Raw genomic sequence first — 25,910 nt, forward strand, 5'->3', positions numbered from 1 at the left:
TGATGTATATAGGCTCCTTTGACCTGACTGAAGATATGGCTTGGTTTCTGTAAGCTCTGGATGGCCTGGCCAACGAAGTAGCGAAATGTACTGTTTTCTGGCTTGGCGGCTGGAAAGCTTATCCATTGGCCAGTTTCGTGTTTTTTCGCGTTTTGCTAAGAAATAGGCTCATTCCACGGTCAAAGGGATGATTTTTCGACTGCTCGCTCGAGCTCTCCTTGGCTCTCAGCAAAAATCTCGAGAACGGCGATCAAAAGTGGTCATAGGCGGACTTTGGTTGGTTGTCGTTGAACGGTTGTCAGAGAGCGACAGTGGAAGCGAGGCCTGGCTGCAGTAGCGTCGATTCTAGCGTAAATGGGTTTCCTATGAGTATATGCGGTATGTATGTACTTGTCACTGCTGGTCCATTCAGGTCCCATGGATACGGCATGGGCAAAGTTCAAGTTGCAGGTTTCAACTGAAGGCAATAAAGATAAGATCTCATAACGAGGCCGTCTCGTACCTTAGTCAGTTCCTCCCATAACTGAACCCGGAAGGCCGGTGCCGTCTAAACTGCGCGGACATGGGACCAGATGGGGGTGCTCCTCGCTTTTGCTTGGTGTTCTCGCACCAAAACTTAAAATATCCTACTCTTACATGTCTGTTGGGAACTACATAGGAATGGCGGCCTTCGGCATGACCTCGATGCTAGGTGGGCTTGAGGGGAATCGGTGCTTCTTAAGTTCTTAGTTCTTACCGCTTACCAGGGACAAGCACGACAATCACAACTGTGACGGCCATCAGCCATGTCTGACCCCGGCAATGCATTCTTCTTGAGTAAGGTACCTAGGATAACAGGGGTTCGAATTGAGTTCAATGTTGCTACTACCACTTATCAATACTGCTGTAGATTGGCACGTGCGAATGACACGGTTGACGTTCCCCCATCCTCAAGCTGCCTGCATCTGCACTGCACCCACTTGAGATGCTGGCGGCTGGGTCGAGGCTGGGTCCTGTATCTGAAGACGATCCTCCAACACCGCCCCAAGGTTGCATCTAAGCGACCTGGGAGGCAAAATCCCAATGAAGCTTGAGCTCCCAGGCAAATGAACCTTGGCTACCGGCCCCGGGCTACATATGGCATGCCACTGCATCGTCTGGTACCCGTGATAGCAGCCCCTAGAATGGTAACGTTCGCTGCCTACCACAATATTTAAGGTACCTTACCAATGTAATATTAGGATATTAACGGTCTCACGCCCGTTAACACAGGTGATCGGGTTGACACAGGTGATCGGATTCACCAAGAACGCTCCGGTCCTGAGGCCTGAGCTAAGTTCCAATCAAGTTACTACACGACTACATGTGATACCTTTCTTTTGCTATGTCACTGTTGGTTTGTTCGACCCTGGCTGCAAGTGTGTACTTTGGGCCTTTGGCCAGACAGAGTCTCGCTGGCTCCAGCACAACCGCTGTGCTGCCTGGCGCCTCAAGCCTCAAGATCAGGTAACTTGTCGTGACATCCAAGGCTGTCCGCAGGCCGCTTCCCAGGCTGTTTCCGGAAATTTAGATATAGTGGCTCGGAGCCTCAGTACTGATCGGCTCCGAGTCGGACATAATGATTCAAGAAGACAAAACCCCTTTCAAGCTGCAATGCCTAGGTGCTCTCGTGGCTTGGGGAAAGAACTGAGACACAGAGAGTCTGAGAGAGAAAGTCAAGAGGACTCGGAAAAGCAAGACGAATCGGGTCAGTTCAGTCATGTAAAAACTGTGCTTGTAGTAAGTGCTAAGCTCCAACGCAGGGACCCAAACGAGGAAGCAAATATGCTCAGGTACCTAGGGAAGTAGGTAGAAATGCAGATGAGATTGTATCATTGTCGAGTCCGAGCAAGATCGATACTAGCTGAGGTTTCCGGCTTCCGACCCCAGGACATATCTCAATAATAATTTGAAGTATTATAGCTGGATAGTATCTGTTGGAAACTTGGCATATAGTTTTGAGTCCTCATCTATAGGGTCCTGGACTAGCTGAAACAGATTGATAGCAATTGTTGACCGATAGTTTTTCTCAGCTTACCTTTGAACTAGTACTATGTTCCAAAGGAGCCTGGACCCTGTCATGCAAACAAAATTGCCCATGTGTTTTCCCTATGTAGGTATCTGTAGCAAGAGCAAAACGATAATCCAGGTCGATTGGGATGAGTCAGGTACGAAGCGAGAATATTGTGAATTCAACAGTCCTCTCCCCACATATGCCCATGATGCCAACCAATACATGAGATGTTCCGAGTCGTTTTCAATCATCTCATGCTGGTAATATACTCAACCCCTTTCGTTGCAGATAATATACATATCCATGGCCTGAGTCGCTCCTTGGCTACAAAGACCTAGAAAGCCACCTTCACAAAGACCTCGTTCAAGGAAGACAAAAATAAGGTCGTGCCCGGGTTCGAACCGGGGTTGTTGGAATGAGAGACTGATCTCTTCAAAATCCAAAGTGCTAACCGCTACACTACACAACCGAGCAAAGCTGAGCTGTCTGGGAATATCGTGGCACTGCGTGCATCTTTACATCGCGGTCCTACCGACAGTGAATGCAAAGGCAACCCTAGCAGTCTAGGAACAAATGGAACTCCTACTCCATGCTGCACATGCTCCCAATGAAATCCTTTAGACTACTTCTGCAGGAACAATCCAAGCCTTTCTATGGGCCAATTCGAGGGCCCGGGTTCTCATGTCCAGCCGGTAGGTGGCAAGCATAAGCCATCGCACCAGGCGAAACATGACCTTGTATATGACAGGCCGTATCTAGGGAAATGTTCTCTCGCTCATTCAGCTCGCTATAATGGAGGGCAGGGGATATTTCCAGTCCGTCTCGGATAAGGGCCACGTGTGACGTACCGCCCAAGTTCTCACAATGACAAGAGGCTAGTTTGCACTGGCTCACCGTCAGCTTGGAACTGCTCATTCGGTTTTGAATGGCGGAATTGCTGTTGAGCTCACCGATCAGTTTCCAGCAATATCCAGCAACCGGCGTACGTATTCTGGGCGCACATTTGCATAGAGTTGTTTGGGGCTGGTCGTGTGGCCCTGACACTAGACCTAATCCCAGCGCATATTCCCTTGTTACCCTCATGCTCGATGCCGTGCGAAGCTCTCATGCCTCATCGTAATCTTGCATGGGAAGCTCGACGAGAAACTCAACATCCTCAACATCCGCCTCGGGGTCCAACAGCGCGAAAGCCACAGCGCAGTTCTCCTTGAGTCCTTTCTCAGCTATCGTGTCCGTAGGCTGAGCATTTAGATTCTTCCATCCCTCAGACAAGTCGTTGGGGTTTTTGGGACGCGCATAAACGACCTTGACATCATCCCCGCTGGCTGGAACCGATGTCGTGATGGCTCGAGAGATCGAGGTGGTCAGGCCGTCCGGGTAGCGGTCTTGGAGGATAAATAGAAGCTCGGCGGTGAGTCGCGAAAAGGTCCAGTCGGGCATTGCAAACAGGAAAATTGTGTGGATACCGTGCTTCAAGCGTACTGTAATCGCGGGGTCGTCGACGGGGTTGTGCGTGTTCCGAGGCTGTAGAAGAGATTTGGTCAGCGCGAAGGGAAAACATATGAGGAGCAATTTGTTGTGCGACTGGACGAGATGTGTGGACGGAATGTGCGATCAAGAGTGGACTCAAGCATACCATGATTCCGGCTAGGGGAAGCTCGAGAACTGACGGGAAGAACCTAGTTACACTAGATTTAGTTTCTCTGAGAATTCATGTACAAGGCAACGTCCTGCGTTTGCTAGGTGTACTAGGTGTGGTGTTGACAGAAGGGTCCCTGCCAAGGCGGAGATGGCTTGCATTGGCCGAGCTTATTTTAGCGAGCTGTGGGGCCAAGGTGGTGAGCACTAGTGAGGGGAAATGAAATTTCAAATTTCCGAATTTCAGCCATTTTTGCTTGAAATTGAAATTCAATCTAGGCCTTGAAATTTCAAATCTTCAGACAGTAGGGTAGGGCCTTGAATTAGCCACTCTTAATAGGGGTCTGGGAGACTAAGAGAGCCCGAGGAGCATTGGAAAGAGTGTTGTTGGGCAAGAGTGCCTGTGTATAACCCTAACCCGGAGCCTTACCGCCTTCCCAATTTGATTTGCCCTGAAATTGTGAAATTTCAACTTAATTTCACGGCCAGCTGTGAAATAAAATTCAAGGCCCTCCTTGAAATTTCCCATCCCTAGTGAGCATCTCGGAGCTTGGAGCTTGGACCATCCCTTCAACCGGACTCTTTTTTGAGCTCCCGAGTCCCGTCATCAGCCGCATTCGCCGCATGCTGATGCAAGAGGAGATTGGGAGAATACCACGCTAACAAGCATTCTGCTATTCTCTTCGTCGATCTCTTCCGCGCGGTTTGCCTACGCCAGGGATTCCACTACTTCTACAACCTGCGTCTGCGCGGAGTTGCGCCACCAGAGAAAAAGCCATGGCTACGGCCGAGGACAAGACACCCCCGGGCATTCCCCCCGACCTGGGGCACCTACGTACAAAGGAAGAGATGGAGCTCTATTATCGCAACTGTCGTCTCTCGATGCCGCCCGGCCTTAGAATTCCCATGGCCTCTGGGCTGTCCTTCCTCGCCGGGTTTACCTTGGGAACGGCCAAGGGAGGAAAATCGGCTGGGTTGCGATTTCGAGCCGAGCATGCACACAAGCTGCCTACCACTACGACCGGATGGTTTCTGTACCACAAGAGTAAAAATTACCAGGTTGCTTACGGCGGAGTCCGGGAAGGGTTCAAGATGGGCCTCAAGATATGTTTTTGGAGCACGGCAACATTCGCGATAGAGCAGATGTTCGACTCGTATCGCGGTACAGCGGACCTCCTCAACACCGTCACATCTTGCGTCGCGGTTGCAGGAGCATTCAGCTGTTGGAGTACGGCCCCCCTAAGCGGTAGGCTTGCAGGAGATCCGGGGCTGTTGCTAACGCGGCCGCAGATCGTTTCTCGTTGCCCATGACTGCCAGAACCACCAAGGCGGCTGTCGTTGCTGGACTCGTCTATGGAGGGCTTCAAGACCTCCTTGGCGTGGCGAGAGGTCGGCGAATCCGCTATGTCGATTGGATTAAACGCCAATTAGGTTCGGGACAACGGGAGCAGCCGGCACAGCAGTAGGATGACTCGCAAGTAACAATTCGGTGCGGTTTTATTCGCTCTTTATGCACCTTGCTGGAGCAAATCATGCGGCCCAGGGCGGGTTAGGACGCACCGCTCCAGGCGCCAAAATCGGCTTCCATCTCTGCCGGGCCCTCGAGACGGGAATCGGGGTTGGCCAGGCCATGGAGGACATGGACGACGGACAGCGCTTCGCAAGGGGAGCCATGGCTGTCCGTGTGACCATGCTCGTATGTCAATCAAGGGTCCAGCGCCGACATCAACCGTTCGATGTCCCCGCTAGATCCTACACTGCGAAAGGCAGTTTGCGTTGCTCAAGGGTCGTCAAAAATTGCTCGGTATTTTTAAGCCGGCGATGGGTTCGTTTTGACGAGGGTCGGCCGCGAATCGCAGTGGCCAATTCTCCAGAATCCTGACGCCAGTGGCATACGCCGCGGCATTGAGCCGAACAAGCTTCACCAGAAACTCCCAGAACCCGCACTTGTGCTGCACCAGGCGCTTGGCAGGCCCCGCTTTGCTGCTTTCTATTAGCTTCTGAGTGCTGTCGTGGGGCTGCATTTGCGATGCCGGCTGGCAGCTCGTTCCCCACCCTCGCGGCTACCTGCGGCCTTTGCAGAGTTCCCACTGCAGGTTTGATAAGAGAAGCAGCGATAACATCATCGCTTGCATCAACCGGCCTCGACAAAGGGCAATCCGAACGCTCCATGGCAAATCAGCTCCTGCCGCCAAATCGCGTGGATTGGTGGGCTTGCCCACGTTCCAGTCCATGGCAGGTTGCGATACCGGGGCACAATGGCCGTGGAAGCAGATGGTCGTCGTGCTATAATATTGGGGAGTGTGCAGGCGTCAATTGATTGAGTTGAGGGCCATTGCCCAACACCCAACACCATGAAACCTTGTGGGCCTTCGATCTGATCTTCAATTCAGAATACCTCTTATCATCTGCTCTTAATCCATTGTCCTTCCGCGCCTGACATTCGCTCACCTACTCCAAACCTTCCTCCAGCAACTAAAAGAACTTGCGCGGTGCTGCGTGATTGCCATGGCGCCATCGCCCCCAGGACCGTTACCCTGCCTACTTCCGGCGTTCAGGATGACGAGAGGGAGGCCAGTCGCTTCGACTGCCTCTACTGCGATCTACCTCGCCTCCGCTTCTCATACCTTTCCGTCATATCCACGCCTTGTCTCCCGGATTAGGGCGAGGAAGGCATCAAGTCGGGCTCTCCATTCATCCTCCAACCAATCTTCACCGTCTGGCAACCTCACATTACCCGGGGCGGTTGACCTCCCAGCAGCGACCGGCGCAGATGAACAGACATCTAGAAAGGATGAGTCGGCACCGCTCGCAATCCTGCCGCTGACCAACATCCTCCGTTCCCTAATGACGACAACCATCTCATCCTCGCCTCTCCTGCTCCCACCATCACTGGCCATTATGTCAGTTCTAGCCAACACCACCAATCCGGCCCTCAACCCGGACAAAAACCCGCTCCTACGGTACGTCTTAAAACGGACTTTCTATGCCCAGTTCTGCGCCGGCGAGAATGCGGAAGAAGTACGACGGACCATCTCCTCGCTCAAAAGTGTGGGTTTTGCGGGGGTCATCCTAGGGTATGCGAAGGAGGTGGTCCTCACGGAGGCCCAAACCCAGAATCTTGCGTCCTGCAACTCGGGCCCAGAAGCCGACGAGTGTGTCCGCACCGAGGTCAACCCGTGGGCAACAGGGACGATGGAGACGGTGCTCCTCGCTTCGCCCGGCGACTTTGTTGCCCTCAAATTCACGGGCGCGGGCCGCCAAGCCCTCTACGCCCTCTCTCGGTCCTTGCCGCCCTCCGAGGCCCTGGAGACAGCTATCTCGGGCATCTGCCGGCTGGCCGCCTCGCGCGGCGTGCGCCTGCTCTTTGATGCCGAGCAGCAGGCCCTTCAACCCGGCATCGACGCCTGGACGCTCGAGTTTATGCGCAGGTTCAACACGGCCGACCGCGCCGTGGTCTACGGAACGTACCAGGCGTATCTGAAGTCCACGCCCACAACCCTGAGCCGGCATCTCGCCGCTGCCCACGACGGCGGGTTTACACTAGGCGTCAAGCTCGTCCGCGGTGCTTACCTTGGCTCCGACCCGCGGCATCTGATTCACGACACCAAGGCCGACACGGACGCGGCGTACGATGGTATTGCGGAAGCACTGTTGCGGCGGCAGTGGAACACGACCTTGCGACCACAGGACGAATCCAGCTCGTTCCCTAATGTCAACTTGGTGCTCGCCACGCACAACCGGGACTCGGTGCTCAAGGCGCAGGCGATTGTTTCCTCCTCCAAGCGCGAAACGGCGCTGACCGACGTGGCGTTTGCACAGCTGCAGGGCATGGCGGACGAACTCAGCTGCCAGCTGGTGGTCACTTCCAACCGCGAGGCCGCAGAGAAGCCGCGTGCCTACAAGTATCTTGTGTGGGGCTCGACGGGCGAATGCATGAAGTACCTGCTGCGCCGGGCCCAAGAGAACCGCGACGCTGTGCAACGGACACGCGAAGGGCGGGATGCGATGCGCTCGGAGCTGGTCAGGAGAGTCAAAAGGTTCTTTGGTATCGTATCATGAAGTGATGGCATGGTGTGTGCGCAAGACCTGGCTTCGTCTTCTTGTTTTTACAGTCAAGGCAGAGGAAGTCTCAATGGGGGGATGGCATCTCTGGCACGGCATTTTTTTTTTCTGCATTGAGTTTTATTAGCGGTAGCGAAGCGCTCGCGGCTAGATAGATAGAGGCATGGGAGAAGAGGCCCAGTTCGACTGAATCATGATCGATGCCTTGCATTCTTCGTGTCCCCTCTATGCGTGACTGCAGTGTGTACCCAAGACTGTGCGTTCTGAGACGCAATACAGGCGATTTAAAAATGTGATCCCCGGTCCGTATGCAGACCCGCGATGCCTGGTGCAGCCCTGTCTCGCAGATGGCGTTGATTCCCCCTAATGCGCCAGCCCGATATATATGTCTGCTCGCCCAACAGTCGCATGGTCACTCACGCCATCGCATGCCATCAAACTCACGAACGGCGAACTCTTCACGACATAAACCAGTTTTGACGTTCATTTGGCCCCTGGTGAGGGCCGCGAACACCTCACCCCATCATAGCCCACGCAAGGCCATACCCATGATAGCAAGCCGTTCCATCTGCCTCCGACGCTCTTCCTCGTCAGGCAGTTTTTCCAGCGCAGACACGCCGTTGAGCCTGTAATACTTGCGTACCTTGGCCCAATCTGTGCTGCGCGAGAGCTCCGCGTCCGTCAGGGGTGCCGGTGTGCCGCTGATGTGTTTTGTTAGATGGGCCCAGATGCTGTCTTGCGTTTGTGCCTGTATTTGGGGTGACTGGGCAGCCATGTTAGCGGCCGGCGGGGAGACGACCTTGACCACGATCAAGTCTTTGGTTTTCCCCGGTGTTATGCCCCATCTCCGGTAAGCATCCGCTATCTGCCGCAGAGAGAGCAAATGGTGTCAGCCATCAGGGCCAGGAAAACCAAAGGGGGACGTAACCGGGGTGGTAAGCCATACGTTGTTGTTTGTGCTCAACGATACCACTATTTCCGAGTGCACGTTGGGAGTTCGTAGTGTCCCACTGACTAGGACATTGAGGGCGTTGCATACGGCTGCAAGGAGTTGCAACCGTGAGACGACGGAAGAGGCATCGATGAATGCATACTCAAAGTCGCTGTTGCGGGAGAGCAGTTGGGTCTGGAGGAACTCGATATTGCTAACGTCGCGGAAGAAGGCTGTGTAGACTTGGTACTCTGCTGGTATGTGTTCAGGATGGAGCTTCTCGAGGGCCATTTTCTCCAAACGTTGCCCAAAGGCTCCTTTGTCTCTTCAGTCCTCAGATGCAATCGGACAGCAGTTGAGAATTCTTAGTGAGCAACTAAGCTGTTCCTCTCTGTGTGCTTGACTAAGCTGTTTTGGGATAATACAGATTGAATCTGCGAGCAGGAAAGTATATCCTTTTCTTTTTTTCTTCCTTGCAATGCTCACAGTTGCTGCAGAGATGTCGATGCAGCAATTCATTGCAACATTCTCCGTTATCATGTGGGCAGAGCGGGGGTTGAGGGGCAGAGAGAAGAGTGGGGGCGTCCAAGCTCACTCGGGTCCTTCCTGCCCATTAAGAGGCCTGCGATCCAGGCAGGGATAGAAAGGAGAGAGAACGTTCAATGTACTGTTGTATTGCAGTATACGTGAGGTTACCCAGTTCCATACACAATATTCCAAATCAGAAGATGACAAAGCAGTGCAGTATTTCGAACGGTAAATCTTTGTTCTGAGAACCCGGACAACTTCAGCAGTCTACAAGGTCGGCTGCAGTGAAAGGTTGGTGGATTGCCCAGGCTAACTGCACCCACTGTGTCCCGATTCGGTGCCCCGTCAAGGCGCCCTACCCTTGTTCGCTAGCCCGCTTGTGCCGGCAGCAATTACCGACGTTCTGGACGCGACAACATTAAATTAGCAACCGACCTTAGCAACAGGGTCATGCCACACCCCCTGAAGCCCGGGGCTGCCGGCATTCTCCATCCCTTCCATCCATCGTCAACGGCAAAAGCCGTCGAGTGTCAATCAATACTCGACGACACACAGAGACGGGTCGGTTTCCCGCGAGGCGCGAAACGTGCATCGGGACATCGCAGCGGCAACGCCTGAAGGCTGTTCCCGCCGCATCGCCGCCGCCCGTGTTGGCGCGGCACAGCATCACCCCAAGCTGCTGGGAGCTGCCGGTCGCCGAAGCATCATGCCTCAAGCCCGCCCACCGAAACGACCCAGCGACGCCGGCGATGTCGTGCCCGACGGGGGCTCGGCGCCCAAGGTGAAGCTTGCACGCCTTGAGCGCGGGCCTGAAGACTTTTCAAGCGTGGTTAAAAGCAAGCTGCAATCATATACGCGTACAGGCCAGGCATGCGATCGATGCAAGGTGGGTGCACCCTGTCAGGCCAGTCCTAGGACAATCTCTATCTTCTTCAATCGCCCGTCCCATTGTCTGGGGGTGGCCGTTTCTCGCCCCGAAGAAACACCATGCCTCGGGTGTTGACAATTGCTTTGCTTTCCAGGTCCGAAAAATTCGCTGCGATGCGCTCCCCGAGGGTTGTTCACACTGCGCCAATCAGAATCTCGAATGCTACGTGACGGATCGCGTCACGGGACGTACGGAGCGACGCGGATACTTGCAACAGCTCGAACGCGAGAAGGGTGCTATGTTGGTGCATATTCGTGAGCTCGAGCAGCTGCTCAGGAATAATGGGGTTGAGGTAAGGCCCTGGCAGTGGCCCGGATACAACACCACCTACCCTCCCGGCTCCTCCTTCGACGCCCTGGGGAACCCCGTCCAAGACCCATCGTCGAAGGATCAATGGCATCAGGTCGGCCTAGTGTGGGTCAAGAACAACGGCCGGCAAAAGACCCCGGCACACTCATCTGACTACAACCCGTGGGCGCTTGAAACCAGGCCTGCGGACAGTTATCTCGGCGTGTCTTCGGATAGCGCGCCTCTCAGTTCTATCAAGGGGACTACGCTGTCGATTCTTGGGACCACCATTGATATAACGTCATTTGATGCTCCGGATATGGAGGAGCCTCCGCCGGGAACGCCCATTGGCTCGCCGCTGTACAACAAATCCGTCATGGCCTTCTTGCAGTCCACGCTGAACGTTAATCCGGCTATGGGCAATGTTGAACTGCCTTCAAGACTAGATGCCTTTACATACGCTGAATGGTACTTTCTGATGATATCCCCTTTTCTCCCAGTCCTCCACAAGCCTTCCTTTGACCAACTTGTAAGTCGACCTGCTCCTAGGCGTCAGCTCTGGCACCGCCACTGACAATCTGCAGTTGACGCGCATCTACGACGATCCAACCTTCAAACCGTCCGTACCAGAGTTGGTAATTGTCCATATGGTCTTTGCTACGATCTACTTCCAGTATGGCATCAGAAATCGCGAGGAACCAGAAAAGCACGCGCAGCTCAATGAGCTGTCAAACAAGCACTACCACTGGAGCTTGAGCAAATTTTTCGACTTGGCCATCTCGCAAACCGTGACTTCAGTCCAGGCCCTGGCCATGATCGTCTCACACACACGCAATTTCCCCAAACCTGGCTGTTCATCAACCATCGCCAACTATGCGTTGATGAAGGCCATCGAGCTGAACCTGCACAGGGCCGTTAAAATACCTGGAGGCGGGACAAATCTGGAAAACGAGGTACGCAAAAGAGTATGGTGGGCCATACTGGGCGTCATGGTCACCCTGAATGGCCGCCTCGGTAGGCCGATGCCGATCTCTGTTGAGGAGTTCGATACCGAGTTCCCGATTGCCATCAGGGACGAGCTTCTGGGAGAGGATGGCGTCCTAGACAGTTCTCAGATTGGCCATTGCAATTATCAAGTGGGCCTGATGGGATTCAAAGCGGTGCCCTTGTACATGGAGATGTACTCCAAGATTTACAGCGTGCGGCGGGACCCCAGCAAGTACACTCAGGTGGTTCGGAAACTGGAAGCGGAGATGCAGAATCTGTTGGACAATATGCCCGACGAGCTCAAGGTGGAAAAGTGCCAGCCGGGGAGCCAGATCTTTGCTCTGTACACGCAAGCCTTCTGTCTCGAGTTCACATTATGCCTGAGACACCCTTCGGTTTGCATGACTGATGACGCCAAGTTCTGCGCTGAGAATACGAGGATTAGTGAGGAAACGGCGAGGAAGCTTCTGAAAGTGGTTGCATCACTGCTGAAGATGAAGTCATTGGACACAACATGGTACCAATTGGCAGTGTATGTTGCCGCCATCTTCACGTCACTCGTGGCACACTGGCAAAGACGATACGATACCACGGCATTCGAGATTGCCACGCTGCGCGAAGAAATGGGCGTGTGGCTGAGCATCATTGGGGAAATTGGGCGTCTCCTCGGTAAGTGATGGTTGAGGATCGTCATGCTGCTCTTACTGACAAAATGTAGGCACGGGCAACAGGCTTGCAGCCGAGATCAGCGCGATTATTGAACGAACCATTAGCTGGATTGAGCAAGACATGGGCCGTAAGCCTGGCTCTCAACCTGGCCAGACATCTGACGATAAGCGCCCGTCACCATCGTATCAGCAATCGTCCGTCAAACCCGAGCCGCAGCCAAGTAACACTCTTGTATCCAGCGGCATGGGTTCGGCCGCTAGCGAACAACGCAACACTGGCACTGCCAACGGCAACAGCTTCTACGAGTCTGGGGGAGCTGCTACCGCGACGCCATATCCAGCGATGGGATATAGCGATCAGGCAACTGGGCGCCTCAGCGCGCATGGACATCAAAACGGGAATGGAATGAGTGCCAGCAACGCGTGCGACTCCTCTGGCGACTCGCAGTATCTTTATACTGCGGCATCAGCCGTGACGGCAGCGACGGCACCGAACGTCACAACGGCGGGCGAGCAAGCGGCTTCGGCGCAGAATCCTCTTGTAGCTTTCGCCTCACAAGCAACGCAACACGTCACCGGACAGGGGCAAGATCACTGGCCGTCGCAGCCTCACCTCATGGCACACAATCCCGGGTCTGCAAACCCATGGCATGACTGGACAGCTGCGATTGCCGACAGTCAGGACCGATACAGCGCCAATGCTCTCCTCACTCTGGGTTCGGGGCGGCCCGGAGCCGTCGGTGCCGGGGGAGTAGTCGACCATATCGGTCAGGGGGAAAGCATGGGCGTTGGAAATGTGGGTAACTCGCACTCGGGACAGTGGCCGCTCTTGTTGTTCGACGGGAGTGGCGCTGTGAGCGGTGCCTAAGCTTAATTTTTCTTTTGTTCTTTCCACCATACACCCGTCTGAAAGATGGTGTTCCCGAGAAAACTGCTTCTTTTCCTTCTTTTCAGCATGAGATTGCATGTTGATGGGCTTCACACATGTTCCAGGCCCGGGCCTCTTTTATACTTATGCGACGGATCCGACTGTATGGTTTGATGCCCGGGCCTCTCTATACTTGGTAAAGGGACTGGTGAGCGGTGGAGTTGGGGTCTGGAGTCTGAGGATCAAAAGAGGACATTATACTTGTTGTGCCTTTTCAGAGCTACCCGGCGTTCCCCTTTTTTCTAGATGTTACATGTCCTTGGCGACTCGGACACGGTATATAGTATAACTAGGTAATCACCTTGTTTGCGTTGGGGTTCATCTTATTATACGAGAAACTACTGCTATCCCTAGGTAAAGGTTGCTTTTGGGTCGAGCATAATTGAGCGGAAGACAACATCGGTATGCGAGTTTATGATGTGGCCGTCGCTCGAGATGGTCCCTCAATGTTAGTGATAACCGAGTAAGCTTTAATTTTGTAGTGTTCACCTCGTCCTATTGAGTGATTAAGCCTTGGTGATCGGTGAAGCCGTTGATTACTGGTCATTACTTGAGAGTAGCAAAGATGATGGACACAACACGATACGGAGGTACAGTAACATGGACGTAGGCCCACAATTCTAGTTAGTTCATCCAATAAAATTCGGCGAAAGGAGGAGGTATTTTACAGTGTACAGTACAGGACTTACATACGATGATACGAAACATACGGAGTGCGGATACACTCGTAAACAACTTACGTATTAGCGGGCCCCCTTTTCGAACAAAAGAGCTCTCTTGCCAAGAGAAACGACTTCTAACGTCTCAGTTGGGGGAGACTTAACTCGGGGGCGTTCTGGCTGGACAACGTGGACATCCATTATTAGCAGCCGCTTTCTAAGTCGATGATGGGGATACCTATCGATTTCCAACGCTGAACCATTTGCTGCTGCGGGTGCCGATGCAGCGATGCATTTCCACTCACCCTGCATTGACGGGGGCTGCACAAGCTCTCGGAACCGCCTAAAAGGAGCTCCGCAACGACCCCTGATCCAACCCATCCCCGAAATGTCTCTTGTAATTTGAGACACGACGCATTTTTATAAGGTGGCACCACGAGCACCGCGTTCGTCGCACCCTTTCGGCTCTGTCTTCATCAACTCAGCACGACACGACCCGCCGTCAAGCGTTCAAATCCCCAATTCTTTTTTGTAGATACGAAATACCTGGACACGAATAAGTTTGCTTAGCTCCATTCCGCCGATTCCATTGGCTCGGAGGAGCTGCGAGCTAGATAGGCACACCTGCCGACAGTCCGACGAACCTTGGAGCCCAAAAAAGGGGCGCTTTGGCACCTGCTGGCGAGTTTGGGCTCTTGACGGGGACATCGTGGAACTGGTTGCACCTTCCGCTGCATCTTCTGCGTCGCCGACCGAACCTAATCCCACAACTTCCTGGGTATTGTCCCGCAACCTGCAACCATGAGCGCGGTTAAGAACCTGCGGGCTATGTTTGAGCAGAAGGGGGAGACCAGTCCTCCGGACCGAGGCAGGTCACCAGGACTCCCATTCGGTAAGCTGCTTTCACTCATCTTTGAAACGTCTCATCGCGTCACTTCTCACTCGGGCCTGCCAGCGGTTATCCGAATTGAGTATCCTTCGCTAACACTTCAATCAGTCGCCGGTGCGGAATCCCCAAGGCCTCTCTCGAAAGTCCGGACAAGCTTCATCGCAGTAGCGAAAGACGGAATGATAGGCCTCCAACGTGAAGGGAGCCAGGATTCCCTGTCCGCAACGCGTAAGCTCAGCGGTGACAGTAACGCATCAGCACCCAACGGCGAGGCCGAGAACTCCAATACACCAGACAAGATGAGCGAAACGCCTGCCAAGACGAATCTCAAGGATCAGCCTATTCCCGAATCCTCGCGACCAGATTCCGGAAGTAAAGATGCAGCTCGACCCACTGAGGGAACACATATGGCCAAGGCCGGGACATCAACCGCTAGTGAGGCAGAGGCGAAGAGGCAGGTAACAAGCAAATCGGCAGTGGAGGAATTGTCTTCCACAAACGCGGGGGCGACGCAGCGCGAGGCGGGAGCTACGAATGGATCGAGTGGCGGGAAAGATGGGGAAAAGGTCGAAAAGGAAAGCTCCAAGTCGGCCACGCGCACAACGAAGCCCCCTCCGAAACCTCTCGCCGCTGCGACGGCGAACAAGCCGGCAGCCAAACCAGGAGAACCGCCTGCGACTAGCAAGGCGCCGAAGAGCCCTGCGGAGACTTCAGCGCCAAATCCGTCGGTCAAGAAGACACCCGAAAGGAGGGCGCAGCAGTCAGACAAGACCATTACCCCTCGAGCGACTCCAAGCGCGAAGGCTACAGCCGCCTCTTCTGCCAAAAAGGTACCAGTCGTGGCGTCTCCATCGGGCACCGGCTTTGTCAAACCTCGACCCAAGTCCCCGACCCGACCTGTCAAACTTCCCCCAAGCCTAACGACACATACGGCTGCCTCAGGGTCCAAAATCAATGCTCCGCGTCAGTCCTTGTCTCGTGCGAGCGGCAATACTCAAGCGGCAGAGTCACATGGACGGGCACCAAGCAGAGCGAGCGTTTCGACCGCGGGCGTAGTGTGCAAGCCGCTGGCAAGCAAAGGTCTCAAGCGGCAAAACTCGACGATAGGCCGACCACGGCCAAGCTTGGGGCCACCGCCCAAACAAGCCGCAAAAGACCATCCGCCAACGAAGAGAGAAAGAGAAGTTGACGAGGGATTTCTCGCTCGCATGATGCGCCCCACCCAGGCATCTGCGTCCAAAGTCGCAGAAAAGGTTCAAACAACTTCACCCCGGAGAGCGGCAGTCCCCGCAACGAAGAAGACGGCGGCAGTGAAACCGATGAAGAAGACTGCATCTAACCCCACGAGGACCGCTCCGTCTTCGGCCCAGTCGCACGGTTCACCTGCTCAGCAGATAGCACCAACTGCCGAGCATGCCACTACCGCTAACGAAATAGTCGAAATTGCGAAGGCCAGCGACGGTGGGGTCACGCTACCCAGTGAAGCTAACCAGCAAGACGCATCCGAGGAGATGGCGCCCGTTGCAGAGCAAAGCAAGACCTCTGAGGGAGTAGATGATGCCGATGGGAAGGGTGAAGGAAGCACCCTCTCCGAACCCTCAGAAGCCGCCGGCAAGCTGGCACCGAGCTTGATGCCAAAGGGTCCTGAACCTGAGTTGGCTCTGACTCCCGAGCCAGCAACCAACGGCCATCACGAGGAAATTGAGGGCGCCTCGCCGGCGAAAATGGAGGCCTCGTCTGCCGATGCCGGTGCTGCCGTTGAGACTGCAGACAGCCAAGAGGTGGAGGTTACAAACTGAGGCGACAGTCGGTTTGAATAACGCATAGCAAAAAGTACTTATGCAGCAACTTTGTATCCTTTTTATTCTTATTCCTATCTACTTAGTTGTTTTTTTATTCTGTCAGCACTTTAGCACGAGGGTGCAGCGTTTGTTTAGGAACTCCCAAGTTTTATGATACCTGATGGGGAGTGGACGGGCACTGTTTATGGGGAGTTTCTCGGAGGTGTGTAGGTAGACATAGTTGGCCACCTGGCGTCTTAGATCAAGACGTATATTTTGTTTTTTACAACCTGAACGAGGCACGCGGCGAAACGCGTGGTACGATATGATACAGCTAGCGGATAACTCCTGTCTATGGAACCGCACCACCTCTCAAGATAAGAAGCTGACTGTCCGTCTCGGTGAATACCAATACTCCACGCCAGTATACACCAACATCGCGTTTTGTAACTGCCAGACTGACTGTCGCCAATCCATATCGTACAGAGCCTCCACTTCCAACAGTCTCCAATCAGCAGCTTAACAATCACTTTCTTATCCCTCCGCCCATTCATCCCTGTTCACGTTATTTTCTCCCTAGACCGTCGCTCATTATCATCATCATGATACCCGGCAGAGCACCAGCCCGCCCACCTTCCTCTCCAACGCCTCCCTCACCTCCAGTACACCACGATCGGTGCTCACAAACAGCGTCTCGCCCAGCGTCAATCCCTTGATGGAACCCACGGGGAAACCCCTAGCAACCCGGCCCAGCTCCTGCGCGGTGGCCGTCACGAGCCGCGAAGGCCGCGAGATGGGCTGCACCTTGCGAATCACGGGCTCGTTGTTCCAGTACTTGAGCCCCAGCCACAGCCGGCGCGTGGCCACGTTGGCCGACGTCACGGGCTCGGTTTCCAGCAGCGAGAGGGCTTCGGTCGGAGGCGGGCTGGGCCCGCCCCGTGTCACGCTGCTGAGCAGACCCGCCCGGTGCATGGCAAGCGCCAGGCGCAGGTTGTATTTGGTGTTGGGAACAGAGGTGAGGCCTAGCCGGGCGCGTGTTGCGTTCTGCAGGTGGCTGCATGTGTTTGTGATGGTGAGGATTCCCATCTTGGGTGGGTTGGTTGGGTTTTCCCTCGTACGAATTGGGTCGTTTGGTTGGTTGGTTCGGCCGGAAAGGGGTTTGACGTCGAAGGCGAACGCCTCGAGGGATCAAGAGGGGCTTCCCCTTTATTCGCTCGGGGTCTGGAGTCGGAGGATGGATGTATGTGGTGGTTTTGCTGGGTGATTGTTAGATGTGGAAGGACAGCGCATTACAACTGGACGAGTATTGTAGCTGGGAGAGCAACTTACTGTTGACCTCGGCGTTTGCTTGTGTCACCCAGATGGGTATCGTTCTCGGCTTTGCTTTCTTGGTCGTGATTCCTTCGCACAAGGCCAAAGTCGCGAAATGGGCTTTGCAGTTCGAGGTTCGGCACCTGCCGTCTCCAGTCAAAAAATTTGGCGGGCCGATGGGGCATCCCATGTGTTGCAAGGATCCATCGCCCAACCCCCAACCCATGCACCTTGCGAGGTATTACGCACGGGCCAGCGGACCTTTAAGCGCCTGGGTGGGGTTCAGTGCACCTCAATCCCACCCAAAACGCCACGGCCTGAAGCCCGTTACGTGCCGTTCCTCACGCTTGAATCCGGCTCAATGGCCCAATCCCGAGTGGGATCACCACTTTTTGAAGAAAGCCTGATTTGACAGAAGCCTGTCATTGAATAGGGACTGCGCGTGGGGCAGGTGAACCCAGCAACGCCATGGGCTCATGCAGCAGGGGTTTAGTAGTGTATGTACATAGCTCCTGGGCCTGGCAGGAATGGCATTCACGCCCAGCATGTGCCCCTCACATCTCAGCAACCATCATCTTTCTCCCGATGGTTTCTACTTTTCTTTACTCTCCTACTCCGGCTTGTATTCCTAGTTGCGACTGCGCTCAGAGCCAGACCAGCTGTCTCCCTTCAGTCAGCCCTGCTTTCCCTTTCCTACCTCTTGCGTCAGCGTCTACCAGCTCCTGCGTTCCACAGCTCCTCCTGCTGTCTGCTGTGTCACCAGGAGCTTCCCCTCATTTTCCTTGTCCTAGCTACTGAACATCTCGCAGTTTTGGAGCCCAGGCAATGATGGCTGCGAGGCCGGGAGAAGACAATGTGGCCACACTGTGAGTTTGTTTGCCATGGCTCGACTCTGGACCTCGAGCTATACGAAGCGGGTTGGAGGGTTGGACTGACAGCTGTGTCTGAAGCTACGGGGACATCCATTATTTTTACGGGCCACCGACAGACCAGCCACCCCATCACAGATTCGACAAGAGCTCATACGTCTACTTGTTTGAGGATGCAAATCAAGGTCGTGCCCGCCTAGAGATTGCAAACAATCCGGGTACGGATGATCAAGATGCTTTTGATGGCTGTATGCTGCTGCCTTTTCTCTCAACCGCCGAACGCAAGCAGAGCTGACAGGCCGTGCTTGATCGCCTCAGATCTCGACCGAGTTCACCTGCGGTATTCGTACAAGCACACTTGCCTTGTGTCACTGACCGTGGGCGACGTGGAGGGTCATGACGAGTGGCATCTGCCGACCTATGATCCTCATAATCAGAACAAGTACCATTACAAGCTCCACTCACTTGACATCTACTTCTGGACTCCTCAAGATGCGGTGCACTTCGTCAATGCCATCAGACGTGTGCTTCCTCCGGCACAATGCGAGGTGCTGGATGAGCCAGGACCGCCACCTCGCCAGTCGGCCGATGTCAGCTCTGTAGTGCAGAAGCTCGAAAAGGCTGCCATCTCTGACCCCGACTTGGTCCCGACACCCCCTTCAGCGGTGCAGCCCAACAATACTGCGCTCCCAACCTTCCCCGGTCCCCCTGTCTCAGCAGTTGCCGGCACCGGAAACCCTACGCCCCCTCCTCCTCCTCCTCCTCAGCAATTTGCGCCTATAGCTTACAATCCCGCGGCGCCACCCGCCCCCGAGCAAGTCCGGCACCGCGAGAAGACACCGCCTCCCGAAGACGTCCCCGTAAACCCTCTGCACCAGACACTCGCGAACGACGCTCAGACACCCTTTTCTCCGGGTCTGGTGCCCAGTGGCGTCGGTCCCCTTAGCCCGGGCGTCCCACCTCCTAACCTTCATCATCCCCCCGGCGCTCCTTCCTTCCCAGGGCCGCCTCAGCATAGTGTCACGTCCCCCGGTTTTGCGCCCCAAGGGTTTGGTTATCTAGGCGGGCACCCGGGAGGCTTGTCGCAGCACCCGCCTGCCCACCCGGGCATCGCGCGTGCTGCGACGATGCCAGCCCATGCGTTTGCAAGCCCGCTGGCAAGTCCGGTGCTGGCGAGTCCTTACGGAGCGGGGACATTCCCGGGACATGCGCAGTACGTGCCTGGAGCTGCGCACACGCCGACCCCTCCAACTGGCGGGGTAGCCGTGCCGCCTCCTCCTGGGCAGGGCCCAAGTGAATATGCGGTGCACCAGCAGTTCTACGTCCCAGAGAGCCAGTATAAGCCAAAGCAGGAGGTTAAGGGCAAGCTTGAGGAAGGGGCTGGGAAGTTGGAGAAAGGGGTTACGGGAATGCTGAAGAGAATCGAGAAGAGATTTGGGTAACGGGTTGCGTGGTCAGTTCTGAGTTTGCTGGAACGTCTGTGACTAGACAAGGCGAACAATGGAGTTTCTAATTTTGACCAAGACTTGGTTGCCAAAAGTACTCGAGAAGTTTTTTTGTCTGTAAGCGGACGAGGGCTAACGTTCCAGGACCAGGGACCAGCGCAAAAAGTTAAGACAGCAAACCTTTACTGTGGGTAATTTGTTTTCCGTACCTCGTAACTCCGTAAACAATGCATTCAAGAACACTTCGGGTATCCCCGTGGCCGGATCAACCAAGGACGAACCTAAGGGCCTAGCTTCAAGTGATCCGCGAGAACCGTACGGGAAGCCCTTCCCAAGCAGGTCTTCCTCCGGAGATGCATCAATCCTCACCAAGTAAACGCCTCCTTGCCCTTAGCCTTCACGGCGGCCAGTCTCGTCTCTTTCTCTCTCCTCGGTCTGTCCCCTTCCCACTCGCCGCCGCCGCCGCCGCCGTCGCCTCCTCCTTCCCTCCCAGCGCCGTCGTCGTCTTTCAGCACCTCCCAATCAACCCCATACCGATCCGCCTCCTGACGCAAAATGGCGCCCCACTTCTTCAGCAACGGATGCGCGGCCGCCACGTCCGCAAACACCACCTCCCCGTCCGTCCCCGTCCCATCAAACCCAGAATGAGTAAGGGGGACCTCATACGCCCAATTCCCATCCGCAGCCCAGTACTCGGCCGCAAAGACACCTTGCACACTAAGCTCGCGCCGCGCCTCGGCAAGGAGGGAACTCAGCCGGGCTGACTCTGACTCAGGCTCCGCGCAGTATTCGCGCGGGTGCTGGGGCTGTGAGAACGACGAGAGAGCGTGCAGCCCAACGGCGGCGGCCAGGCCCTCGAGCACCCCCAACAACTGGCCCGCGCGCGCCCCGATGGTGGCGCCCAGCCCAAACCCTTCGTCAAACCCGGCCTGCGCCGCCGCGGACCGCCCCGCCGCGCTGCCGTCGCGGTAGCCTGCTGTTGAGTGGGCCTGGCGCAGGCGGGGCATGTCGCTTATCACGGCGGCCGCTTGGGCCCATTGTTGTGAATGAAGCTGGGTGGTGGTGATGATGGTGCTGGGATTGTTGTTGGAGGAGACCTCGTCGTCATCGGCCCAGACGTCGTCTAGTGTTTCGATCATCTGGGACTGCTGTTCGTGAGGGAAAGAAGGAGTGGTGTCTGGCTGGGCGTTTGCAGGCGTGGGATTGTGCGAGGTCATGGTGAGGAAAATATCCGGGTCCCGGTCTTGAGGGGTTGAGGCGTTGCGGAGGAGCATAGTAATTATGAGTAGGCAGGTTATGTCACGTATTGATGAAGAGCGGTAACTTTGGGGACTGGGCGGTGTGGAATGGACTGCGGGGGTGTTGTTCTGTTGGTGATGCCGGTTCGAATTTTGGGTTGGTGTTGAGGGAATGAATGAGATTTCATGCATGCAAACAGTGAAAAAAGTCGGTTGAATTTCTGATGACCATCATTCGTATAACCCTAACCCTCAGTGGATTCACTGAGTCACTGTGGATCACCTGTGACAGAATCAAACGTCCAGACTTGTTGGGTTGCCTGAGATAGAGGGAGAATGTGTTATGTACCGGTAGTTGAATCATTCGATTACTTATTGATAGCAATTGGGACGGAGGCTGCTTCCAGCTTCTGGTAGGGAAATTGTCAGGGGGAAGATTCTTGTTTAGGGGGGGGAGAACTGGAAAAAGACACGCTACAAGGATGATTCCATCCAGATATCCGTCCTTTCGATCGCCCCCTTCTGCTGCGCTGCAAGCCTTATCCCCTCCGTTATCACATCGGCCAGCTCCGTTTTCGGCTTGATATACGGCTCGACTGTCGCCCGCACTTTCGTCCTTTGCTCAAACGCATACGCAAGTCCAATTAACTTCTCCTCGCTGAACCTCTCCGCAAAAAAGCTAATCCCGAATGGCACATTTGGAGCCGTCGTCACGAGGTTGCCGAACCGATTTCTCACTTTCGAGGTGCCCTGCGGAAACTTCCCAAGCGGTACCGTCACGACGGGCGCGCCAAGCACGGCGGGCAAGGTCCACACAAACTCGGTCGGCAGCACGAGGGCGTCCAGACTATGGTTGGCTAGCGCTCCCGTAATGCCGAGCGGCCCGGCATAGTACAGCTGGGCCGTATAGTTGGACCAGAAGAGTGGCGAATCGTTACCGTGCCCCAGGCGCAAGGCCTCCTCCCAGATGAGCGTGTCTCGCTCGGGGAACCCCTCGAAGGGATGGGACTGCGTGAAGGATTGTAAATCAGCGAGAGAGGTGATGTTATGAGGGTTCGCGGCCAGCTTGGAAAAGTAGCCTGCCAGGTTGGTGACAAAGTCGGCTTCGACGACAACCGTTTCAAAGCCCCCTGCAAGAAGCGGCTCGTAGCCGGGGAGTATCAGATCATCTACTACGGTGGCGTTTGACGCACGGAGGGTATTGAGGGCGGCGTTGAAAGCGGTCATGATAGGATCCATCTCGGGAGAGCCATGGAACCAATACCGAATGACGTTGCGAGGCACGCCGATGCGCTTGCCTGAGAGCGCTGACGGGTCACAAGCCGCTACATAGTCCGGGATGGTCTCAAAGGGTATGGCCGAGGTGTAATTGTCCTTTGGATCTTTGCCGGCGATGGCAGAGAGAATGTAAGCTGCGTCCTTGACGCTTCTCGCCATGGGGCCAACGGTATCCTGGTGTTCTGAGACGGGGACAACCATGTATCGCGATGTCAAGCCCACTGTAGGCTTGATGCCTACCACGTTGTTCACGTTCGCGGGCGAGATGATGGAGCCATCTGTTTCGGTGCCGATAGCTGCAAGGGCGAGTCCCAGTGCGGTTGCCACGCCGCTGCCTGACGACGACCCCGAGGGGTCCTGTCGGGGATAATATGCCCCTTCGGTTTGGCCGCCTATAGCCGACCAGCCATTGCTCGAGTTGAAACTGCGAAAGTTGGCCCACTGGGAGAGGCTTGTCTTGCCGAGGATGATTGCTCCAGCCTCCTTTAGCTTTGCTGCAACGGTGCTGGGTTCGGGAACTCTAGCGCCCAGAAGTGCGTATGACCCGGCCGTGTTCTCCATCTTGTCGCCTGTGGCAATGCTGTCCTTGAGAAGGATAGGAATGCCGTGCAGCGGCCCATGGTTTGTTCCGGCCGTTCGAGCAGTATCCAGCTCTGCGGCGATGGAGAGCGCGTCCGGGTTGATTTGCGTGACCATTCGCAGAGTTGAGTTGACCTCGTCGATGCGTGCAATGTACGCTTTGACCAAGTCCACACTTGTGAACAGCCCAGACTCGAGGCCCGACGCAAGGTCTTCGAGGCCGGCTTCCAGCAGGGACGGCAATGCCTTGTCATTAGGTCCCGCAGCAAACCCATGTTTGGCTAAACATAGCAGCGCGACAGAAGGGAGAGAGAATGACCGGCATATCCAAAACCTCATCATCTCTGAGAACTTGCGGTGAAAAACGGCACAAACTGAGACTGAGGAGACTGAGGATGATAGGACCAAGGTCCGTGCCGGTCGATAACTGCGGGCAGATATACTTAACTGACCCGGGCCTTGTTCTGCCACTGTTGAGTTAGGAGGTGTCTGGACTTACCCATACTCAATTTCACATCGATATCGTGTACGATGAAAGGGGTTTGGACTTTGGAGCTTGGTTTGGGTTTGATCGGACTGATCCCGAACGCCGGCAGAAGATTGTGCAGAAAAGAGTGGTATTTTTATGCCAACCCTTTCCCTGACAAGCAAAGCCACTGGCTCAACAATTCCACACTGAACCACGCTGACTATTTTTTTGCTGTGCAGTGTCGCTAAGTTCTCCTGAAGGCACTTCAGTGAAGCCAGGATGGGATTGCAGTCTCACAAGTGACAAAAAGAGAGTTGAGACGACCCGGCCCAGCGACTCAGACCCGCCCGGGTTAGGCCCCATCCGCAGCGACGCTTGGATTATCTTCAAACTGCCCCTCATGCACGTTACCGCTACCCCACTGTGAAACTCTCGGATCAGCAAGAGGTACCCGACCTGTCAGCCGAACTCTCAGGCTCTCTCGCTGCTTCGTTTCGCATCATCACGACCCAGATCAAAGAAGACAGATAGGCCTGGCTTAAACTGTATTTTGATTCGCTCTTCACAAAATAACGCATTTCACGGGTAACCCGCAAGGGCCTCCAGCGTCCTCCTTGCCCGATTTCTTCGTCTCCGTCTCCTTCGTCTCCTTGACATTGGCGTCCTTGGCAGCAGCCGTCACAGCTTTAGCGTTGCCTCCTGACCTCCCTTCCCACTCACTGCCCATTAGCCACAGGCACAATTGTCTCTCTTTCGACCCCGCCAGGTGATCACGCACCAACAGACTTCGCGACCGTCTTGTAGAATGACTCGCCCTGGATCGTTGCAATCTCCTTCTCCTTGTCGCTCGGCTGGCGGCTGCCGTCGGCACCGGCAAAGGTACCCGCGCCCCACGGGGTGCCGCCGCGCGGCTCCGACATGTCGGTCAGCTGAGCGAACGCATTGGCGTAGCCAAGGGGCACGTAGATGATGCCATGGTGGGCGAAGGTGCTCATGATGGCAATGGCAGTAGACTCCTGGCCGCCACCCATGCTGGCCGTCGAGATGAAGACGCCGCCATACTTGCCGTGGAAGCCGCCCGTCGACCATTGCTTGCCGGTCTTGTCCCAGAAGGTCTTCCATTGCGCGGGGAAGTTGCCGTACCGTGTGGGAACACCCAGCAGGAAGCCGTCATATTGTTCCAATGTCGCTGGGTCTTCCAGGACGGGGATGTCTGTTGGCTTGGGCGGCGCGTGCATCTTTGTCAGGATGTCCTCAGACAGTGTTTCGGGGATTCTGTGTCACAAGAGTTAGCATGATGGTCAGGTTCTCGGGCTCCTAGCTCCTCTGGGGACCTAGCTCGGACGTCAAACATACTGGTAAAGATCGGCAGTGCCGCCAGCCTTCTCGATTCCGGCCTTCTCAGCCTCGGCGAGTTGCCGAATGTGGCCGTACATCGAGTACTGTCCGAATAGAGTCAGCTGGGAATCTAAAGGAGCCGCCACACGAAACTGGGAGCCACGGGCGGCCGACATACGAAGACAATTGCGATCTTGGGCGCCATGATTGCGATTGTGGCAAAGGCGATGTCTCCAAAGGCGCAGGTAGTCGAGTCGAATGGGGGGAAACGAGGTATTAGGGTGTGGAACTGTGGATGATGGAAAGCAGAGGGGCAATGGAGGCGATCCGGATAGGGCACCGGCTATATATATATGTACTACATTCCACGGGGGTTCCATTGGTCTCTAAGCACGTCACATTTTAAGGAGGTCCTGATAGGTTCTGGCGCACAGGTCGGGGCTGCAACCGGTGGCTGCATTCGTCATGATCGGATAAGCATCCTCAAATCAACAATGAGGTTCAAGAATTGGAAACCTTACAAGGACATGGAGGGGCAAGTGGGCAACCTTGGCGTCGGAGGGGTTCTTTGATCGCCAAGGGCCACCCCTCGCCCAATCTTCCCCAAATAAGGACAGTCCACTGGAATCCGGCAACTCCACAGCTGTTAGGCCTTCAGGTCGCTGAATAAGAGCTTACAGCAATTGTGGGACAAATGGACCGCTTAGGTGCTTCCACTCATTCACGCTTCGTTTTAGTAACACTGACAAATCCTCGTTTATCTGCTCGGCTGTTCAGTCGGTCCTACCCACGAAATGGAGCATGTCGACACGACACGACCGAAGTCGCCATTGGTGAGAGCACCCGACTCGTTCGGCTTTGCGACATGTTTTGCGACGTTGTTCCAGGAGCTTCCAGCGTCGTTCCATCGATACTGGTGTGGCATACACTTACACTGTGGGTAGGCACTTCAATAACCGCCCAATGCCACAAACTCAGGATTACAGGTACTGAGCTTCCTTTAACTCGAAAAGTATGTAGGTAATCGGCTTCGCTATGTATTTCCAACAGTTATAAGGCAA

General features: G+C 55.1%; 11 protein-coding genes and 1 non-coding gene across 12 annotated transcripts; 5 read left to right on the forward strand and 7 right to left on the reverse strand.

The window, feature by feature from the left end:
• Positions 1-2,413: 2,413 nt before the first annotated feature.
• N656DRAFT_t19 lies at positions 2,414-2,501 on the reverse strand. Its single transcript has one exon. It is a non-coding gene; the product is annotated as a tRNA-Gln (tRNA).
• A 635-nt stretch (positions 2,502-3,136) lies between these two features.
• N656DRAFT_787082 (uncharacterized protein) lies at positions 3,137-3,921 on the reverse strand (the record flags this gene model as incomplete). Its single annotated transcript, XM_064816572.1, has 2 exons — positions 3,137-3,513; positions 3,879-3,921. 2 exons carry the CDS (start codon positions 3,919-3,921, stop codon positions 3,137-3,139), a joined length of 420 nt encoding a protein of 139 aa, XP_064674398.1.
• Positions 3,922-4,447: 526 nt separating this feature from the next.
• N656DRAFT_702031 (uncharacterized protein) lies at positions 4,448-5,136 on the forward strand (the record flags this gene model as incomplete). The annotated part of the gene is made up of 2 exons (XM_064810989.1): positions 4,448-4,898; positions 4,961-5,136. 2 exons carry the CDS (start codon positions 4,448-4,450, stop codon positions 5,134-5,136), a joined length of 627 nt encoding a protein of 208 aa, XP_064674399.1.
• A 1,435-nt stretch (positions 5,137-6,571) lies between these two features.
• N656DRAFT_700937 (proline oxidase-like protein) lies at positions 6,572-7,732 on the forward strand (the record flags this gene model as incomplete). The annotated part of the gene is made up of 1 exon (XM_064810906.1): positions 6,572-7,732. The coding sequence occupies one exon, from the start codon at positions 6,572-6,574 to the stop codon at positions 7,730-7,732; it is 1,161 nt and encodes a 386-aa protein (XP_064674400.1).
• Positions 7,733-7,843: 111 nt separating this feature from the next.
• On the reverse strand, positions 7,844-9,414 carry N656DRAFT_775186 (CGI-121-domain-containing protein). Its single transcript, XM_064814405.1, has 2 exons — positions 8,682-9,414; positions 7,844-8,600 (listed from the first exon to the last, which is right to left on the reverse strand). The coding sequence occupies exons 1-2, from the start codon at positions 8,955-8,957 to the stop codon at positions 8,259-8,261; spliced, it is 618 nt and encodes a 205-aa protein (XP_064674401.1). The 5' UTR covers positions 8,958-9,414; the 3' UTR covers positions 7,844-8,258.
• Positions 9,415-9,900: 486 nt separating this feature from the next.
• Positions 9,901-12,933, forward strand: N656DRAFT_701233 (uncharacterized protein; the record flags this gene model as incomplete). The annotated part of the gene is made up of 4 exons (XM_064810928.1): positions 9,901-10,080; positions 10,217-10,939; positions 10,995-12,066; positions 12,116-12,933. The coding sequence occupies 4 exons, from the start codon at positions 9,901-9,903 to the stop codon at positions 12,931-12,933; spliced, it is 2,793 nt and encodes a 930-aa protein (XP_064674402.1).
• Positions 12,934-14,167: 1,234 nt separating this feature from the next.
• Positions 14,168-16,641, forward strand: N656DRAFT_277490 (uncharacterized protein). The gene is made up of 2 exons (XM_064809095.1): positions 14,168-14,544; positions 14,650-16,641. Exons 1-2 carry the CDS (start codon positions 14,454-14,456, stop codon positions 16,338-16,340), a joined length of 1,782 nt encoding a protein of 593 aa, XP_064674403.1. The 5' UTR covers positions 14,168-14,453; the 3' UTR covers positions 16,341-16,641.
• N656DRAFT_834585 (ribosomal protein S8-like protein) lies at positions 16,560-17,761 on the reverse strand. Its single transcript, XM_064818724.1, has 2 exons — positions 17,652-17,761; positions 16,560-17,578 (listed from the first exon to the last, which is right to left on the reverse strand). The coding sequence occupies exon 2, from the start codon at positions 17,406-17,408 to the stop codon at positions 16,923-16,925; it is 486 nt and encodes a 161-aa protein (XP_064674404.1). The 5' UTR covers positions 17,409-17,578; positions 17,652-17,761; the 3' UTR covers positions 16,560-16,922.
• An 823-nt stretch (positions 17,762-18,584) lies between these two features.
• Positions 18,585-20,153, forward strand: N656DRAFT_277493 (uncharacterized protein). Its single transcript, XM_064809096.1, has 2 exons — positions 18,585-20,041; positions 20,092-20,153. Exon 1 carries the CDS (start codon positions 18,727-18,729, stop codon positions 19,942-19,944), a length of 1,218 nt encoding a protein of 405 aa, XP_064674405.1. The 5' UTR covers positions 18,585-18,726; the 3' UTR covers positions 19,945-20,041; positions 20,092-20,153.
• A 159-nt stretch (positions 20,154-20,312) lies between these two features.
• On the reverse strand, positions 20,313-21,164 carry N656DRAFT_765715 (uncharacterized protein; the record flags this gene model as incomplete). The annotated part of the gene is made up of 1 exon (XM_064813428.1): positions 20,313-21,164. The coding sequence occupies one exon, from the start codon at positions 21,162-21,164 to the stop codon at positions 20,313-20,315; it is 852 nt and encodes a 283-aa protein (XP_064674406.1).
• Positions 21,165-21,659: 495 nt separating this feature from the next.
• On the reverse strand, positions 21,660-23,545 carry N656DRAFT_834587 (amidase; the record flags this gene model as incomplete). The annotated part of the gene is made up of 2 exons (XM_064818725.1): positions 21,660-23,288; positions 23,495-23,545. The coding sequence occupies 2 exons, from the start codon at positions 23,543-23,545 to the stop codon at positions 21,660-21,662; spliced, it is 1,680 nt and encodes a 559-aa protein (XP_064674407.1).
• Positions 23,546-24,281: 736 nt separating this feature from the next.
• Positions 24,282-25,054, reverse strand: N656DRAFT_765717 (benzoquinone reductase; the record flags this gene model as incomplete). Its single annotated transcript, XM_064813429.1, has 3 exons — positions 24,282-24,786; positions 24,868-24,953; positions 25,028-25,054. The coding sequence occupies 3 exons, from the start codon at positions 25,052-25,054 to the stop codon at positions 24,282-24,284; spliced, it is 618 nt and encodes a 205-aa protein (XP_064674408.1).
• Between the last annotated feature and the right edge of the window lie 856 nt (positions 25,055-25,910).

Source organism: Canariomyces notabilis, assembly GCF_033297395.1.
Source record: "Canariomyces notabilis strain CBS 508.74 unplaced genomic scaffold N656scaffold_2, whole genome shotgun sequence".
Lineage (NCBI taxonomy): Eukaryota > Fungi > Ascomycota > Sordariomycetes > Sordariales > Chaetomiaceae > Canariomyces > Canariomyces notabilis.